Source organism: Ceratotherium simum, chromosome 35, assembly GCF_057802395.1.
Source record: "Ceratotherium simum simum isolate JZ-2026a chromosome 35, ASM5780239v1, whole genome shotgun sequence".
NCBI lineage: Eukaryota > Metazoa > Chordata > Mammalia > Perissodactyla > Rhinocerotidae > Ceratotherium > Ceratotherium simum.
Genome location: NC_141934.1, coordinates 9,917,802 through 9,936,545, shown reverse-complemented (window position 1 = coordinate 9,936,545; position 18,744 = coordinate 9,917,802). Strand labels below are relative to the sequence as shown.

At 38.0% G+C, this 18,744-nt stretch overlaps 1 protein-coding gene across 1 annotated transcript in view; it reads right to left on the bottom strand.

The window, feature by feature from the left end:
* The window catches only part of LOC147912451 (tetratricopeptide repeat protein 28-like), a 177,980-nt gene that overhangs the window by 142,838 nt on the left and 16,398 nt on the right, over positions 1-18,744 (bottom strand). The window contains exon 2 of the mRNA XM_087424021.1: positions 1,838-2,116. Within this exon, the coding sequence (XP_087280147.1) occupies positions 1,838-2,116 (279 nt within the window). The remainder of the gene's footprint in view (positions 1-1,837; positions 2,117-18,744) is intronic.

Here is an 18,744-nt window from a genome sequence, read left to right as displayed (position 1 = left end):
TTGTAAATATACAATAAGTTCACCTATCATAAAGGGAAAAAAATCAGAAACTAAAACCTAATAGAAGTTATCCTGAAATGTTGATTTTTCATCTATAATCATAAAAGTGTACCTTATTCAGCCATTTTTTGTACAAAAATCACAAGAGGTTGACAAGAGAAAGTGAAAATGACATATAAAAAGGAAAAAGATAAAAGATTAAAGATGTTCACAACTGTAAGGACACAAGATAAGTGGATCCAAAAAAAGGAAGGAATGGAGATACTTAATTTGAAAATTAAGCTGTTTATATTTATCAGGCTCATTGCATCAACCACAGGCTTTTTTAAAGAAAGGAAAAAGAAAAAGGGAAGACACGCCAAGACTTGCTAGAATAATTTACTAATTTGAATCTTTAATAAAAATGTTACAATCATAGCTATTATATACCAAACACCTACTACATACAAGTAACAAATTATCCCTAACTCTTAAATAACCTTACAAGTAGGTATTATTATCCCATTTATCTTAACCCCAGAGAGGTGAAGAGATTTACCCAAAGCCATACTGTCATTAATAGAAGAGAAGGAATCTGAACCTGGGTCTGTTCTTTAAAACAGTATTGTAACTCCCAAACGGTGTCACAATTTTTTAAAACAGATTTTGTCTAATTTATAATGATTATGGTTATAAAAGAAATCCTTTAGGGAATTGCAGAACACTAAACAATTCAGGAGGCAGCACCAATACTGGAAATTCCACTGAATGAGGCCAAAAACACCCAGAGAGCTCAAGTATAAAGTAATATGATTATGATATATTATTAATAAGATAGACTCTTTTTTAAGTCTCTAGGAAATATACATTAACCTTTGTTAACCCAACAGAAAGCCAAGAATGGGATCAAATGGTTTTGTGGTTCCATAAAAAATATTTCAAATACTTCAATCACATCTTAAGAAATCATTTCTAAAATAAACTGGGGGTTAGGCAGTGAACAGGCACACTGAAAATAAAGCATATACAAAACAAAAATAACAACTCAAGCTTTAAACTATTCAAGAGAATATAGATAATTACAAAGATTAGGAAAAAAAGTGTCTCTGATTAAATACTATTCTGTAAGCAAGCAGTCTAACAGAAAATAAAATCCATTATTTTAAATTGAAAGAAAGAAACACGATGATCATACTCCATCTAAAACATCTGCGGAAAAAAAAAAATGTCCAAAACCTATATAAATAACTAGAATGTATCCTATTAAAAAGCTGAGTGACAAAAAAATTCAAATCTCAAACATACAGGAAAAGAATTAAACTTGGACATGCACAAAAAAGGAAACCATTCACTAGTGTACCAACTCAATGAAGCCATTCTACTTTTTGCCGAAGTATAAACTAATATTAAAATTAATATTTAAATATTAAATATTTAAATATTTAGTACTTCATACTAATAAAAATTAAATATTTAAATAATATTAAAATATTAATATCTGGAGGCCGGCTCGGTGGCGTAGTGGCTAAGGTCACACGCTCCACTTCAGTGGCCCAGGGTTCACGGGTTTGGATCCCCAGCCCGGACCTACTCACCACTTATCAAGCCATGTTGTGGCAGGCATCCCACATATTAAAAAAAAGTAGAGGGAAAAAAAGTAGAGGAAGACGGGCATGGATGTTAGCCCAGGGCCAATCTTCCCCAGAAAAAAGAGGAGGATTGGCAACAGATGTTCACTCAGGGCTAATCTTCCTCACAGAAAAAAAAAAAAATTAAAAACTGCACTGAGACAATAAAATGTTACAGTAAAATAAGAAATCAGCACAAAAGATTCTATGAAAGTAAATGAAATTTCTACCTTTGGCCATTTGGGATTAAGAAGTCGAGCTTTGATTGCATCATCCAGTGCCTTGTCATACTGCTGGATTTTCATATAGGCTGCAGATCTATTGCTGTATAAGATGCAGTTCTGAGGGTCAACAGCCAGGGCTTCATTGTACAGAACAATAGCTGTGTGGAAATCTCCATCATGACAGGCCTGATTACTCTGACGAACTTTCTCCACAAATTCAGCTTTGCTCAGCACTGGTCCATCAGGACTTCTCTGGCCAATAGTCTTAGCACCAAAGAGAGGAATCTACAAACAAAGAAACTTTGTGAGACAAAGTTCAGATACTCCAGAGGGGTTCCCTGTCTGAACTTCAAGAGAATAAGGACATTCTTCATGGTCTGCTTTGTACTCTAGTTAACCTTTGCGCCCTGAAAGACAATAAACTTTCCAAGAAGCAGCCAACATAGTGCCTTGAATACACATGTACATATTTGTATGTGTAGGTTTATATATATACATATAGTTATAAACATACATACTTATATTTACACACGTATATATTTTTTGATTGAGAGAATGAATGAACACAAAAGAGTACTGTACTCAGGCTTGTCCTTGGTAATTTAAAGTGATACTAAGGGAAAGGCCAAAATACAACCTCTACAGACAATATGATCTCAACTATGTTAAGATGGTTGCACTTAGGGGCCGGCCTGGTGGCAGAGTGGTTAAGTTCGCATGTTCCGCTTCGGCGGCCCAGGGTTCACCAGTTGGGATCCAGGTTGCAGACCTACTCACCACTCATCAAGCCATGCTGAGGCGCTGTCCCACACAGAAGAGCTACAACTCTATAACTATGATATACAACTATGTACTGGAGCTTTGGGGAGAAAAAAGAAAAAAGACGAATGGGCCGGCCCTGTGGCTTGGTGGTTAAGTGCGCGCGCTGCGATGCTGGTGGCCCGGGTTCGGATCCCGGGTGCGCATCGAGGCACCACTTCTCCGTCCATCCTGAGGCCGAGTCCCACATACAGCAACTAGAAGGATGTGCAGCTATGACATACAACTATCTACTGGGGCTTTGGGGGGAAAAAATAAAATAAATAAAATCTTTAAAAAAAAAAAAAAAAAAAAAAAAGAAAAAGACGAAGATTGGCAACAGATGTTAGCGCAGGGCCAAGCTTCCTAAAAAAAAAAAAAAAACCAACTGATGGTTGCACTTAAAAAGATAATGAAAGGAACAAGATCAAAATATTAACTATGCTAAATTATCTATGGATATAAGATTATAGATTATTTGTATTTTCTTAAAATTTTCTCTTATCCAACTGTTAGGCAATGAGCATATGTTAAGTTTTCAAATAAAAAAATTAACTTTTAAAAAATAAATTTTAATGTACCAATGAATCTTTTTAGACTGGCAAATTTGCTAACTGTAATTTGGCTACTATCATGGAATTTCAAAGACAAACACCAGGTTTTGGAGATCACTAAAAAGAAAAAAAATCTGCTGTAAATTGTATCTTGGCAATTTAAGGCAGTTTTTGATGTTGAATTTTCCAAATCACTAAGTTCTCTAAGACTTTATAGCACTGACTTTAAAACCAAAGCAAGTGAATGAGGCAAATGCTATTCATTTTTAAAACAGGAAAATTATGAACTGCATTAGAGTCCCAAGGGAAGAAATTTAAGACAGCAGTATCAAGAGAGAAAGTTTGCAATTCTAAGCAGGCTTACCCTAAGTGAAATTAAAACAAAAAGTGTAATTTTCTTCCCCATGTCTTCCTTTAAAACTAAGTCCAGTCCCTCCATTCAAAAGAGGAAGAATCTGATATGTAACACACCAACACGTACAATAGTAATAGACTCCTCACAGAGGTATTTGCATTAAAAAGAATAAATTGCACAGAGAGGAAGAAGAAAGGCAAATCTAATCTCTCACATAGGCAACCACTATTTTTCCTCTGCTTACAGGGATATCATGTCCTAGATTTCCAGGACAATCTGAAACATTAAAATATCCTAGAAGTTTCAAATTTCAGTGTCCAAGTTATATCCCTCAACTTCCTCATACTGGAAGTGGCTAACCAATAATGTATGTTGGTTAGTTTTGGTGTCTTTTTTTTTGTTTTGTTTTAAATTATGATCATGAACCATACTGCTTGAAAGTGAATGGACTATGTAACATTTACCAAACAACCAGGATTTTCCTGAACAGTCTTGATTTTTAATTATTTTACCCACATCATCCAACCAATGTGTAAGACATTGACAATGTATAAGACTGATTTCATTTTAGAAAATACAGTTGTCATGACACTACTCAAGGGCAGTACTAGCCAGCCATAAGTTATAGAAACAAATTCTATACTTCAAAATTCAGGGGTATAAGCAATAATAGCCTTTAAAAGTAAAATGGCTAATTTCACATGTAGCCTGAAAGTGAAAAAGACAAGATCCTACTATTACAGTATTCCCTACTTCTCAGAATAATAATTTTGGTTCAATGCTGACATAGAAAAGAATCAAATTAAGAAGGAAAAAAAAAGGGTCTGCCTATTACCTACATATACAGTAATATAAAGTAACATTTCCCAAAATATGTTCCAAGGAACACCTAGGTCCTCAGGATACTGGGATGAACAAAATTAAATCGGTTTCTTCTTTAGTGGAAGACGTCTCAGATTACATTACAATATTTTACACATTGTGAATCTGAGAGGGGAGATACTATACATTATGAGATCAAAGGACCTTTTTAATGAAGTATCCAGCTGGACAAGAAATGGCTTGAAACACTGATGTAAACTATTAAATAAGCCCTCTGAGAGCAAAGAAAAACACCATGGAAAAGTTGGGGCTAGTGCAGAAAGATTATAAATAGTAGAAGAGAACTCGAACACCATTATCACCATCAAATGTCCACAAATAAGAGAAAAATGCACTTCTGTGTCCACAGAAGCTTCTAATTTGTCAAAATATGCCATGTCTACTCAACTGGTTACAATGTGGTCCTTAGGACACTAAGAAATAGCAATTTTTGTGTATGGTTAAAAAAAGGAATATAATTTCCCTAGTCCTTCTCTATCTTCTCTGCAACTGATAAACTTGGCATGACAGAAAAAAAAAGACTTCTACATGTATTTCTCAGATTATATATATATAGTACTTGGAATAACTGGCCATATTAAATTCAAAGACTAGGGCCGGCTCCGTGGCTTAGCGGTTAAGTGCGCACGCTCTGATGCTGGCGGCCCGGGTTCGGATCCCGGGCACGCCCCAAGGCACCACTTCTCCGTCCAACACGAGGCCGAGTCCCACATACAGCAACTAGAAGGATGTGAACCTGTGACATACAACTATCTACTGGGGCTTTGGGGGGAAAAAAATGAATAAATAAAATCTTTAAAAATAAATAAATAAATAAATAAATTCAAAGACTATTAGAGTGAATAGTACTACTTAAAGAGATAAAGGAAAATAAAATATTGAATTACTCATTAATTAGATTGATTGATATCCTTTCTTCCCTCATATATTTCATATACGTACAATTTATGGATATCAACATATATTAATATTGTTGATATTTTCCTCTGACAAACTCATCTTAAAAGGGTAGAGGGAGTGTCAACAACATATGGACCAAATGGGCTCAGAATATTTGGCCACATACAATTACTAAACATAGTTCCAGCTGTGCTATAGATTTTGATTATTCAAATTACATAGAAAAATACTTATCATCTTTTATACTAAAAAAATTACAGGTGGGGGGCTGGCCTGATGGCGCAGTGGTTAAGTTCATGCACTCCGCCTCGGCAGCCCAGGGTCTGCAGGTTTGGATCCAGGGTGTGGACCTACTCACTGCTTATCAAGCCATGCTGTGGCAGGCATCTCACATATAAGTAAAAGAAGATGGGCATGGATGTTAGCCCAGGGCCGATCTTCCTCAGCAAAAAGAGGAGGATTGGCAACAGATGTTAGCTCAGGGCTAATCTTTCTCACACACAAAAAAAAATTATAGATGAATCAAAGAATTAAATGTTTCAAATAAAATTATAAAATTACTAAAATGAAACAGAAGAATTTTTTATCATGTAAACTGAAGAAGGCCTTTCTAAGTACAACACAAAACCTAAAACCGTAATTTAAAAAACTGATAAATTTGACAACACAAAAATTTTAAATATCTGCATGGAAAAAATAGATTAAAAAAAGCAAAAAGATGAAAAACAAATCAGTAAAAACTATTTACAACACACGATAAAAGGCTAATTTTGGGGCCAGCCCCGGTGGCCTAGTGGTTAAGTTTGGCGTGCTCCGCTGCAGCGGCCTGGGTTCAGTTCCTGGGCATGGATCTACACCACTCATCTGTCAGTGGCCATGCTGTGGTGGTGGCTCACATACAAAACAGAGGAAGACTGGCAACAGATGTTAGCTCAGGGCAAATCTTCCCCAGCAAAAAGAGGAAGATTGGCAGCGGATGTTAGCTCAAGGTGAATCTTCCTCAGCAAAAGAAAAAAGGCTAATTTTCTTACTATTTAAACATCTCCCACAAATCAATAAGAAAAAAATCCAATGGAAAAAATGGACAAAGGATATACACAGATAGATCATGAGAAAGGAAATCCATGTGGCTTTTAGGCACATTTTTTTTTAATGTGTGACTTCAGTTATTTTAAAAGAAAATTAAACCTCAAGATATCATTTTTCACTTCTCATACTAATGGAAAAAAATTATCAGTACACTTTAATGGTAAGGGGATAAAGAAAAAGTTAACTCATACATTGTTGGTACAAGTGTAAACTGATATAATTTCTTTATAAAACAATTTAAGAATATCTATAAAAATGTAAGAAGTACACATCCTTTGAATTCTAGAAAATTTTTCTACTTCTGGTAATTTATCCTACAGATATATTTATCTATGTAAACAAAGTAATATATATAAGGATATTCATAACAGCATCATTTGTATTAGCATGAGGCTAGAAATAACCTAAATGTTACACAATAGGAAAATAGATAGTTTAGTTTTAATAGAGCCATATAATTGATACTATAAACCCAGCCAAAAGAATGAGGCAGATTTTATACACTGATATGGAAAGGTAGAAAAAAAGCAAGATGCAGAACAGAGATGTAGAATATGTTATCTTCCAGGAAAAAGTGGGAAGGAAATAATGCATATATGTACATACATGCTTAAATATATATGGATTAATTAATTATGCCAGCAACAATATATAAACCAGTAGAGTAACTGCCTCAAAAGAGTTGTTTGAGGACTGGAAGGTAGGGGTAGGAGGAAGACCAATTTTTCAATTTTGTACTGTCTATTTTACTATATGCATAAACTGCCTTTTCTCAAAATATGAAAAAAAATCATTCTGAAAACAGAGCATAGCTTACTTTTATATATCAGAGCATCCATACATAGTGGTAGAATCTGTTCACTTTCTAAGGGGTGTCTAGATGAGAAGACAAAAGGGAGCTAAAAACCAGCCTTTGCACCCTGGCCCAGAGCTGCGCAAGGAAGGGGGCTACTACTTTCTAAATCTCAAAAAGTCACTCTCCACTCACCAAGCTATTCTTATGTCTAGAGAATAGGACCTCTTTTGAATTCACACGAAGGCCTCACATGGATAAGCAAAGGCTATATATTAGTTTGTGTATTTTAAAAACAAACAAAACTGATAAGACAAAATTTTCACCAGAGAATTTCACTATATAATAAAGAATTCAATGTACATTTCAAAACTAAATATGTAATATCTGCAATTAAGAACTCTGTGGATGGGTTTATAAGATTTGACACAACAAATGACAGAATTAATGAACTGAAAGAAAAGTCCATAGAAAATACCCAAAATGAAATATACCTAAAAAGAAAAAGAAAAGGGAAAAAAAAGGTAGGTGCATAAGAGACATAAAGAACATGTCCAAGAGGTAATAACACACACATAATTGGAATCCGAGAAGGGAGTAGAAGCGATATTTGAATACTTCATGATCAAGAATTTTCTAAAACTGATGAAAGACATCAACTCACACAACATTGAACCCACTGCTTTAAGGTCATCCAACCCCAAAATATCACAAAGAAAACTACACCTACATACATCATAGCCAAACTGCTAAAAAACAAAAACAAAGTTAAAGCAGACAGAGGGGGGAAAAAAGACACATTACCTTCAAACGAGCTACAAGCTGCGAACTCAAAAGAAATGATCGAAGCTGAAATAGCAGCTAACCTAAAGTTCTATACCCAGAGAAAATATTATTCAAAAATGAAGCTGAAACAGGAATCACCCATCACACATTGCTGGTGGAATTTAAAATGGTGCAGCCACTGTGGAAAAGTTTGGCAGGACCTCAAAAAGTTAAACATAGAGTTAACACATGATCCAGCAATTCTACTCCCAGGCATCTACCCAAATGAATTGAAAATGTATTGGTACACAACAACTTGTACACGAATGCTCATTGCAGCAACCCAAATGTCTATTAACTGATAAGTAAACAAAATGTGGCATAGCCATACAATGGAAACATAAAAAGGAATAAAATACTGATACACATGAAAACATGGATGAACCTTTAAAATATTATGTTAAGTGAAAGAAGCCAGACACAAAAGGCTACATATTGTACGATTCCATTTATATTAAATGTCCACAAAAGGCAAACCCATTGAGACAGAAAGCAAATTAGCGGTTGCCAGCAGCTAGAAGTAGGGGGAAATGGGACACCTAATGAGAACTGGATTTATTTTGAGGGTGATGGAAATATTCTGGAATTAGATAGTGGTGATGGTTGTGAATATATTAAAAACCCCTAAATTGTACACCTTAAAGTGGTGAATTTTATAGTGAGTTAATTATATCTCAATTTTTTAAAACATAAATATTTGTTCAAACAAAAACTGAAGGAATTCATCAACAGTAGCCCTACACTAAAAGAAACACTGAAGGAAAACTATCTTAGAAGTATGGAAATGCAGTAAGGAAGGAATAATACTGGGAAGGGTAAATATATGAATAAATACAAATGAATATCAGCTATACAGAATAATAACTGTAATGTCTTGTGAAGTTTAAGATAGATATGTCACAAAATTCAGGCGGTAATAAATGGAGCTACAGTTCCCTAACAAAGTGTTTCTCAAATATTAATGTACATATAAAGCAACTGAAAATCTTGTTAAAATGCAGGTTCTGATTCAACAGGTTTAGGCTGGGGTCTGAAATTCTGCCTTTCTAACAAGCTCCTAATGATACCAATGTTCCTGGCCTACACACCACACTTTAAGTATCAAGGTTCTAGCAGACTCAGGTAAGTGATGAAAATATTAATTTTATTAGACCATTTAAGTCAAGGATGCATGTCATAATCACTAAGGGAAGCATAAATGAAGAGTAAAAAACTGTATTATTAACAAGTTAATAGCAAAATAATAAAATAAAATTTTTTGGATTAATCCAAAAGAAAGCCAGAAAGTAGGGAAAAAAAGAAACATTAAAACAAGTGGGTAATAAATATAAGAACTAAAACCTCTAGAAGAAAACAGGGCAAAAGCTTTGTGAATTTAGGTTAGGCAAAGATTTCTTAGGTAGAACATAGTAAGATTATCTATTACCTACCAGGCACTCTCATAGGCATTGGAGATAAAATCTGTATATAATGAGTAACAGTACAAGCTGCTTGCCAAAAAAACACAGGCTCCGTCTGTGACTCAGGCAGTTCTTTACCCCTTGTAAAGCTCCGTGCTTTTAGAGGGGAAAAAAATCCTCCTACCAGGCCCCAACTGATCAGACCAGTAACTCCAACAGGGATCCTCCAGATCAAAGAGTGACAAATCAGAAGGTAAAGAAATTGGCCATGGAAATAGGTTGGAATTAGGTATTTAGAGGAAACAAAATAAAGGCAATATGGGCCAGGCTTGTTTGCGGAACAGCAGAGGCCAGTGTAGATGAGGACAGGGTGAAAAGGAAAAGAATATGAGGTCACAGAGGTAACTAGGGCCCAAACTGTTTAGAGCTGCACTATCCAATACAGTAGCCACCAGCCATACGTGGCTATTTAAATTTTTATTTTACTTAATTAAAATTAAATAAAATTAAAGATTCAGTTCCTCAAATGTACTAGCCACACTGCAAGTACTCAATAGCCACACATGGTAGCTAGTGGTTACTAAATTAGACAATGCACATATCGAACATTTCCATCTTCATAGAAAGTTCTATTGGATAGAGCTAGTTTAGAGCTTTGTTGGCTATCATAAAGATACTTTGAGAAACTCATACAAGAGTCTAAGAGTACTAGATACACCATGAGAGGTCATCAGCTCGCAACACTAAAGCAGAGTTGCCATTTATCCTTAAAATAAATTCCCAGTCCTTAGAGCAATTAAGTGAACACTTTCCAAACTCTTCCTTTTGGAAGAGATCTTAAGAGGTGTCCTTGAAAGGTATTCCACTGTCAGGCAATTTGGGGGAAATTAATGTAAATAATTTGGGGGAAATTCCTCACTCACATCTTTGAAAAATTTATTTCTTAAGATGTGAAACCTCTTTTAGGTGATTCTAGAACAAGAGTTGCCAATACTTTCAAATAATTTGGAAAAAAACAGATTTGGCGGGCCGGCCCCGTGGCTTAGCGGTTAAGTGCGCGCGCTCCGCTGCTGGCGGCCCGGGTTCAGATCCCGGGCGCACACCGACGCACCGCTTCTCCGGCCATGCTGAGGCCGCGTCCCACATACAGCAACTAGAATGGATGTGCAACTACGACATACAACTATCTACTGGGGCTTTGGGGGAAAAATAAATAAATAAAATCTTTAAAAAAAAAAAAAAACAGATTTGGTTACTGTAAGCCTTCCTTAGAACCTTTAATATGCTAATGTATATTGTGAGTTTCCAAGAAAGAGAGAGAATATACAGTGGTTCCAAATAAGAATAATTATTGAGCACTTAATATGTGCCTGGCACTATTCTAAGTGCTTTACATATATTAATCCATTTACTCTTCACAAAACCCTATGAAGTAGGTACTGTTATTTTCCCCATTTTTAGATGAAAAAATGACGCACAGAAAGGTTAAATAACCTAAAAAAAAGGAAAGTGTGAAAATAATAAGATAATAAGCAGTGGAGCTGTGATTCAAACCCAGGCAGTCTGGCTCTTGAGTCCATGCTCTTACCTTTCCTCTCAGAATTATTTGAAAATATAATATTTTATTCACGTCTCAGAATACCTATTAAGATCTGGCAGAACTTTGTCCCTAAAAAGTTCAAGAAATGCTAACAGACTATCTAGGCCTGTCTCTTTCTTGCAACCTGAATAAGCCATGCTAGAACTACGTCCAAAATTACTTTTCCCCATTTATTTATTTATTTTTTTGTGAGGAAGACCAGCCCTGAGCTAACATCCATGCCAATCCTCCTCTTTTTGCTGAGGAAGACCAGCCCTGAGCTAACATCTATTGCCAATCTTCCTCCTTTTTTTTTTCCCCCTTTTTCTCCCCAAAGCCCCAGCAGATAGTTGTATGTCATAGTTGCACATCCTTCTAGTTGCTGTATGTGAGACACCGCCTCAGCATGGCCGGACAAGCGGTGCATAGGTGCGCACCCGGGATCCGAACCTGGGCCACCAGTAGCGGAGCTCGAGCACCCAACCGCCAAGCCACAGGGCCGGCCCCCTTTTTTGCTCATTTAAAAACATTCCAGTTGCCAATTTATAGATTTTGTAACCTGTTGAGGTTTTTTTGTTTTGTTTTAAGAAAGTCTAGGTCAGTCAGCCACAAACTGCATTAACTTGTTAATTCCCATAGTTTCATGCCAGTGAATAATAGAATCTAGACCATGAACCATTCAATAAAAACTCTGATTTGGAGATTTACTACACCATATCTGGTTATCCATATGGATATCTGATAACCATAACTTTGTATTTCTACACTGTTCTATTCACTTGAGATGGTTATAAGTAAGTCAATATCATTTTATTAGGTAAACAATCAATTACATTCTTTTAAGGCTAATGTGGAAAATAGTTTGGCTTGTTTACTCAAAACAACAAATATTCAAAATACACAAGGTCAAATTAATTATTAAAATTTCAAATTCGACCAAGTTACAAACACATGCAACTTAAACATTTAACACATGCTTATGAATAATTTATATTATCACATGCCATTAAACTTTAAAAGCATTATTTTTCAGCAATTATTGAAACCGGCTCAAGACAAGGTTGACATAAGGGAAGCCATATTGTAGAAAAGAAAAACTCTCTTGTAACTTTGAATGACCTCTGACAAACTAACCCAGCTGGATATGCACCCTCCAGGAGATCTAACTGCTCTGTCGATTTTACGACCCCTGCTTGTGCATGTACCTCCCAGCTGCGATAAGACTGTAACTGCTTTTTTGAGTTCCTTAGGAATGTGATGACCCCGGAACAGAGAATCTATGCTGATAGCCATCATCAGTGAAAAATGAAAGATCTGGTGTGGCACTCCCAGTCTGTAACACCAGAAGGTCAACATTCCTAATCCCCTCCCCAATACCCCAATGGCCTATATAACTGCTAGATTTCGTACCCCTTTAAGATGGTTCTTTTGGACATGAGTCGGCCATCTTCCCTCTTGCTAGCAAGCTGTAATTAAAAGTCTATTTTCTCCTACCACTTTGCCTCTTGACTATTGGCATGTCTTCCAGCGAGCAGAAGGCCCCACGTTAGGCGGTAACATTATGACAAATAATAGAAATTCCTGAGGCTATTAGTGATCTCTGAACTTACTAGTACTTTGACACTCTTGTTTTATTTTTTTTTTGTGAGGAAGATCAGCCCTGAGCTAACATCCCTGCTAATCCTCCTCTTTTTGCTGAGGAAGACTGGCTCTGGGCTAACATCTATTGCCAATCCTCCTCCATTTTTTTCCCCAAAGCCACAGTAGATAGTTGTATGTCATAGCTGCACATCCTTCTAGTTGCTGCATGGGGGTCGCGGCCTCAGCATGGCTGAAGAAGCAGTGAGTCGGTGCGCGCCTGGGATCCAAACCCGGGCTGCCAGTAGCGGAGCGCGCGCACTTAACCGCTAAACCACGGGGCCGGCCCTGACACTCTTCTTTTTCAATAGGCATTTTGAGAGGTGAACCAGTAAATAAAAACCACTAAAGGACCTGTTCCTCTTAAAATATCTGTTTTTGTAAAGGTGAAATTGCGACTCTCATACAAATATAAAATGAACACACATCTAAGACTTTAACTTAATAATTAATGAGTAAACAAGTAAAATATTACAACCAATTCTGAGGCTAATTCAAAGTACCACACATGTATAGGCAATCAGAAATGGTGAAATAAATTTCTAAATAGATGCAAACCGGCCTTTTCAGGGGAGGAAAATGAAATCAATTGTTCCTCCACCTGGAAAGAATCATTTACATATCTATGGACAAGAATAATTTGCATTGTTATTAATTATCTACAATGTACAGGGCTAAAAAGTAGTTCAAAGACAATGAAAGGTGAAAACTTCACAGAATCAGATAACCCAGAAGGATACACAGCATTCCAGACAACCTAGTTTTCCATTGAAGACACCCAGTAATCTCTTTCCAAGTCCATTTCAACTCTTTCACAATTTTTCCTGACAGTCCCAAAGTGAAGTACATTAGAATCAGGAAAATAAACTATGTTTTATTGAAATAAATGTGATCAAAAGAAGCCTGCCATGAGACAATTAGAAGAGGTGCTACAAATAAATACACTCAATCCAACAGGAACCTAGAAATGCATAATTAATGAAAATATAATTCTCTGTGTATTCAGCATCATTCAGGGGAGAGTGAAACTGATACTGGCTCAAGAAAAGGTGGACATAAGGGAAGCCATATTGTAGAAAAGAAACCCTATTGTAACTTTGAATGACCTCTGACTAACTAACCCAGCTGGATATGCACCCTCCAGGAGATCTAACTGCTCTGTAGATTTTATGACCCCTCTTGTACATGTACCTCCTAGCTGCGATAAGATGATAAGTTTTTTTGAGTTCATTAGTAATGTGATGATGCCTGCCATCATCAATGAAAACTGAGAGACGTGGTGTGTGGGCCGGCCCTGTGGCTTAGCGGTTAAGTGCGTGCGCTCTGCTCCTGGCGGCCTGGGTTCGGATCCCGGGCGCACACCGATGCACCGCTTGTCCGGCCATACTGAGGCCACGTTCCACATATAGCAACTAGAAGGATGTGCAATGGTGACATACAACTATCTACTGGGGCTTTGGGGGAAAAAAAAAAAAGGAGGAGGATTGGCAATAGATGTTAGCTCAGAGCCAGTTTTCCTCAGCAAAAAGAGGAGGATTAGCACAGATGTTAGCTCAGGGCTGATCTTCCTCACACAAAAAAATAAATAAATAAATGAAAGATCTGGTGTGGTGACTCCCAATCTGTAACACCAGAGGGTCAACATTCCTAACCCTCTCCCTTATAACCCACCGGCCTATATAACTGCTGTAAGATTTTGTACCCCCTTAAGATGGTTTTTTCAGACATTAGTTGGCCATCTTCCCTCTTGCTAGCAAGCTGTAATAAAAAGCCCTTTCTCTCCTATCACCTTGCCTCTTGTCTAGTGGCATGTCTTGCAGCAGGCAGATGAACCCCTTTTTGGGCTATAGCAAAACCTAGGTCAAAGTATAGAAGTATAGGGGGGCCAGCCCAATGGCACAGATGTTAAGTGCGCATGCTCCGCTTTGGCAGCCTGGGGTTCACAGGCTTGGATCCCAGGCATACATCAACTCACCACTTGTCAAGCCATGCTATGGCAGCATCCCATATAAAGTAGAGGAAGATGGGCATGGATGTTAGCTCAGGGCCAATCTTCCTCAGCAAAAAGAGGAGGATTGGCATTGGATGTTAGCTCAGGGCTGATCTTCCTCAGCAAAAAGAGGAGGATTGGCATTGGATGTTAGCTCAGGGCTGATCTTCCTCACACACGAAAAAAAGTATAGAAGTATAGGCCTCTGAACTTCACAGTCCCCAGTACTCTTACAAAACCTACATTTTAATCCAGTGGAAGAATCATGGTTGGCAGGAATGATCCTTGATCACCTGACAAGTATTCTGTGAGGTATAAAACAGGATTATAGTCTAAACTCTCCTCTCACCTCCATTTTTTTTTTTTAAAGATTTTTATTTATTTTCCCCCCAAGGCCCCAGTAGATAGTTGTATGTCATAGCTGCACATCCTTCTAGTTGCTGTATGTGGGACGCGGCCTCAGCATGGCCGGAGAAGCGGTGTGTCGGTGCGCGACCGGGATCTGAACCCCGGCCGCCAGCAGCGGAGCGCCCGCACTTAACCGCTAAGCCACGGCGCCAGCCCTCACGTCCATTTTTTTAAAGTTAATTCTTAGAATTTGAAAGCACTTTTAGAAGATCTAGATCAGGGCTTAGGAAACTTCAGCGTGTGAGTCAAATCCAGCCCACTGCCTGTCTTCTGCTATAACGGCAGAGTTTAATAGTTGCAACAGAGACTGTACAACCCACAAAGCCTAAAATATTTACTATCTAAAAATATTTACTGGCCCTTTGTAGAAAAAGTTGGCCAACTTCTCATATAGATCAATCATGGCCAATACTTTCTTGTCTCTTGACCCCTTTTAAGCATCAAAACCTTTTTCTGATCTCTTAACTGTACATTTTAAGACAGCTAATTGAGAAAATACAAATAAACAGCAAAGGCTAGCTACTCTGAATTCAGTATTGCTTTTAAATACATGTATATTTCATGAATCAAAACAGTATCTATACATATTTGAAAAAACAGAAGCATGTAAGTAAACAAGTTATTTTATTTACTTAGTCTACAGATAATTCTTGGTATACATGTAAATTGAAGCATGGAGCGCCCTGGGAGTCCACAAAACAGCAGGAAGCAGTGATCTGGTAGAAGTTTCCTTGCTACAGAGAATAAAAGGTTATGCTGGTTAATCAATTCTGCTAATTGTTATCAGAAATAATGTCTTAATAGCAACTATTCTATTGTTTTTGCCAGATATCTTTCAAAATGTAATAGGTTCAGGGGCCAGCCCGGTGGCGCAAGTGGTTAAGTGCGAGCGCTCTGCTGTGGTGGCCGGGGTGCTGGTTGGGATCCCGGACGCACACCGACGCACCACTTGGCAAGCCATGCTGCGGCGGCGGCCCATACAAAGTGGAGGAAGATGTTAGCCCAGGGCCAGTCTTCCTCAGCAAAAGAGGAGGATTGGCAGATGTCAGCACAGGGCTGATCTTCCTCAAAAAAAAAAAAAAAAGTAATAGGTTCATATTTAAAACCTCAACAATCTTGGTCTATTTATTTAGTTATTGAAGGGAACATTTCATAATAATCTGACCTGGAAAGTTCAAAGGGAAGTTATGTTACACAGGACTAAAAGTCCACTGAAATATTTGTGAGATTTTGTTCTGTAGTTAACGTGGATGTCTGCTTAGAAATTTTTCAGACCAAAATCTTCTTAGCCGGGTTTTATACTGCAGAACTTTGAGATTATCATTTGTTCCAGGGCTGAAACAGACAAATATTTCTTCAGAAAATACTAGTTTTGACCTCAGGTACCCCCTCAACCTGTTCTGTAGGCCAGCAGGATGGTCCTTCAATCAGCTGAGACACCAGGTTAAGCATCTCAATACTGCAAAAAGGAAACTGACAGTGTCTTTACTTTTGTCCATTTGATCCCTATTGTATAAATATGCCCTCAGGATACACCACAGAATACCTACATTCCAAGCCCTCATCAGAAAATACAACTTCCTATTGTTTGTTGTCCAGAAAGTTTTTTTTCTTCATCCTAAACCTGCCTCCCTAAAACTTCCACCCGTTGGTCTGAGTTTGGTGCCCTGTTGTAGGGCAGCAGGTTCTACCTTCAGATATTGTACACAACTTGCATATCTCTTGTATGCTTCTACAGCATTTGTGGCTTAGGACTGTTGTGTGCTGAACTTCTGTCCTCGCAACATTTCCTTTTCACTTGGGAGAAAGAGCAAGGGAGGGGAGAGGAGAATGAATGAGTACATTATAAAGGGGCTGGTCAGATAAGTTAGTCAGGGTGCCTGCTCATTTCTATTTGATAAGCTGTAGCTCTCTCACCACTTCTCCATTTAAAAGCCCAAGTGCCCTCAGTAACTTGTAAGGGCTGAAAAGTAGCAATCTACTAAGTCCTTAATTAAGGATTATGTACACCCAAGCCAGCTTACGCCTTGCCAGAACTGAGACCCTGCTAACGAATGGCCTGGTCAGGAACTGCTCAGGGGCTTCAAAAAAAAAATTATGCCTACTCCTTCCTTTCCCTTCCCTCACTGTGAGGCGTTTTCTTAGCACATCCTTTAAGAAAATAAGTTATCACAAATTTGTCACTTCAACCATTCCCAGTGAACCAGTAAATCTTTAGGTGAGGAGAGGGAAGTGATGTTTTCTCTCTAAATACCTCAAATTCCCTCAGATGTTCATCATATGACCTAGTCACTTTTTAGGATGCTCTCTAGTTAACTAATAAACATGGTTCTTAAAATTGGACTCAAACTCAGAATGGAAGAGAATCAACAGCAGCTTTCTAAGATTACAACACTATGTATTTTCATTAACGAACACTAAGACTGCATTCATTAGCTTTTTAGTGACTGAGTATAGTCAGTTCATGTTCAGCTTAGAGACAACCCAAAACTTTTTCCTGCAAATACTCATATGTACGGTTTGTTCAGTTGTATTTGAACCTAAATGCACAACCTCATTTATAACTGATTAATTTTGCCTTGATTTATCAATATATTCAATTATTGAACATATACTCTGTGCCAGGCATTTACGAAGGACTGGAGATAAAGAAAGAAAATAGGGGCCACCCGCTGGCATAGTGGTTAAGTTCACGCGCTCCGCTTCTGGCGGCCAGGCGTTCGCAGGTTCGGATCCTGAGCACGCACTGACACACCACTTGTCAAGCCATGCCGTGGCAGGCATCCCATATAAAGTAGAGGAAGATGGGTGTTAGCCCAGGGCCAATGTTCCTCAGCAAAAAAAGGAGGATTGGCATTGGATGTTAGCTCAGGGCTGATCTTCCTCACCCACAAAAAAAAAAAAAAAAAGATACATTATGTCTTCTTTGAAATACTCCCCCCAAAAAAAGGTGACAAAGTTCTTAAGCAAACCTAGGTTGGCTACTAGTCCTTATCGCCTCTATCTATATCACTCAAGATTCTGTCAGAAGACAGGAACCATACCTGTTATTTGAACGGATAGAACTTAGTATAAGATGTGTTAACTGAGTATGAAGTTTTTAGGTAAATAGCTGAAGGGGCAAAAACAGAACTCTAAGGAATCATAGAGATAGCAACTGCAGAAGACAGCTACCATGCCCAGGGCTAGGCTAACAAAAGCTTAGAGGAGGGGTCCAAGGAACTTAAACTCAGACTTCTGAGGAAAAGGCACTGCTCAGCTGGTGCTTGTGTCTCTGATTTCTGAGGAGAGGCCTCACAGACCTCTGAAGCGGGGTGCTGGCTAGGTAGTATTAGTGGTGCCCAAAAGAAGCTTGATCAAACTGGTCCTCTAGTGCTGGAAAAACTGCCAACTGGATCCAGCAATTGCTACAGGAAGGTACTGCTGCTACTGAAATAAAGAAGTGTTGTCAAGGTGGCATTCACAGGAACATCAGAGACAAAGGCCACGGGAAGCAAAGAAAGAGCAAGTCCCTCCTCCTCCTCTAGCCCTTTACTGCCCACTATCTGCCACGGAAACAGGGAGCAGCTGGCAATGCAGAAAGGTAGCTTGCAGAGTCCCAGCCCCCAGGATTACACAGCAGAATAAACAAGATAGATGTGGAACTAAGAGAAAATTTAATTGGCAAAATACTTTCTAAGGTCATATAAACTGTCTGTTTAA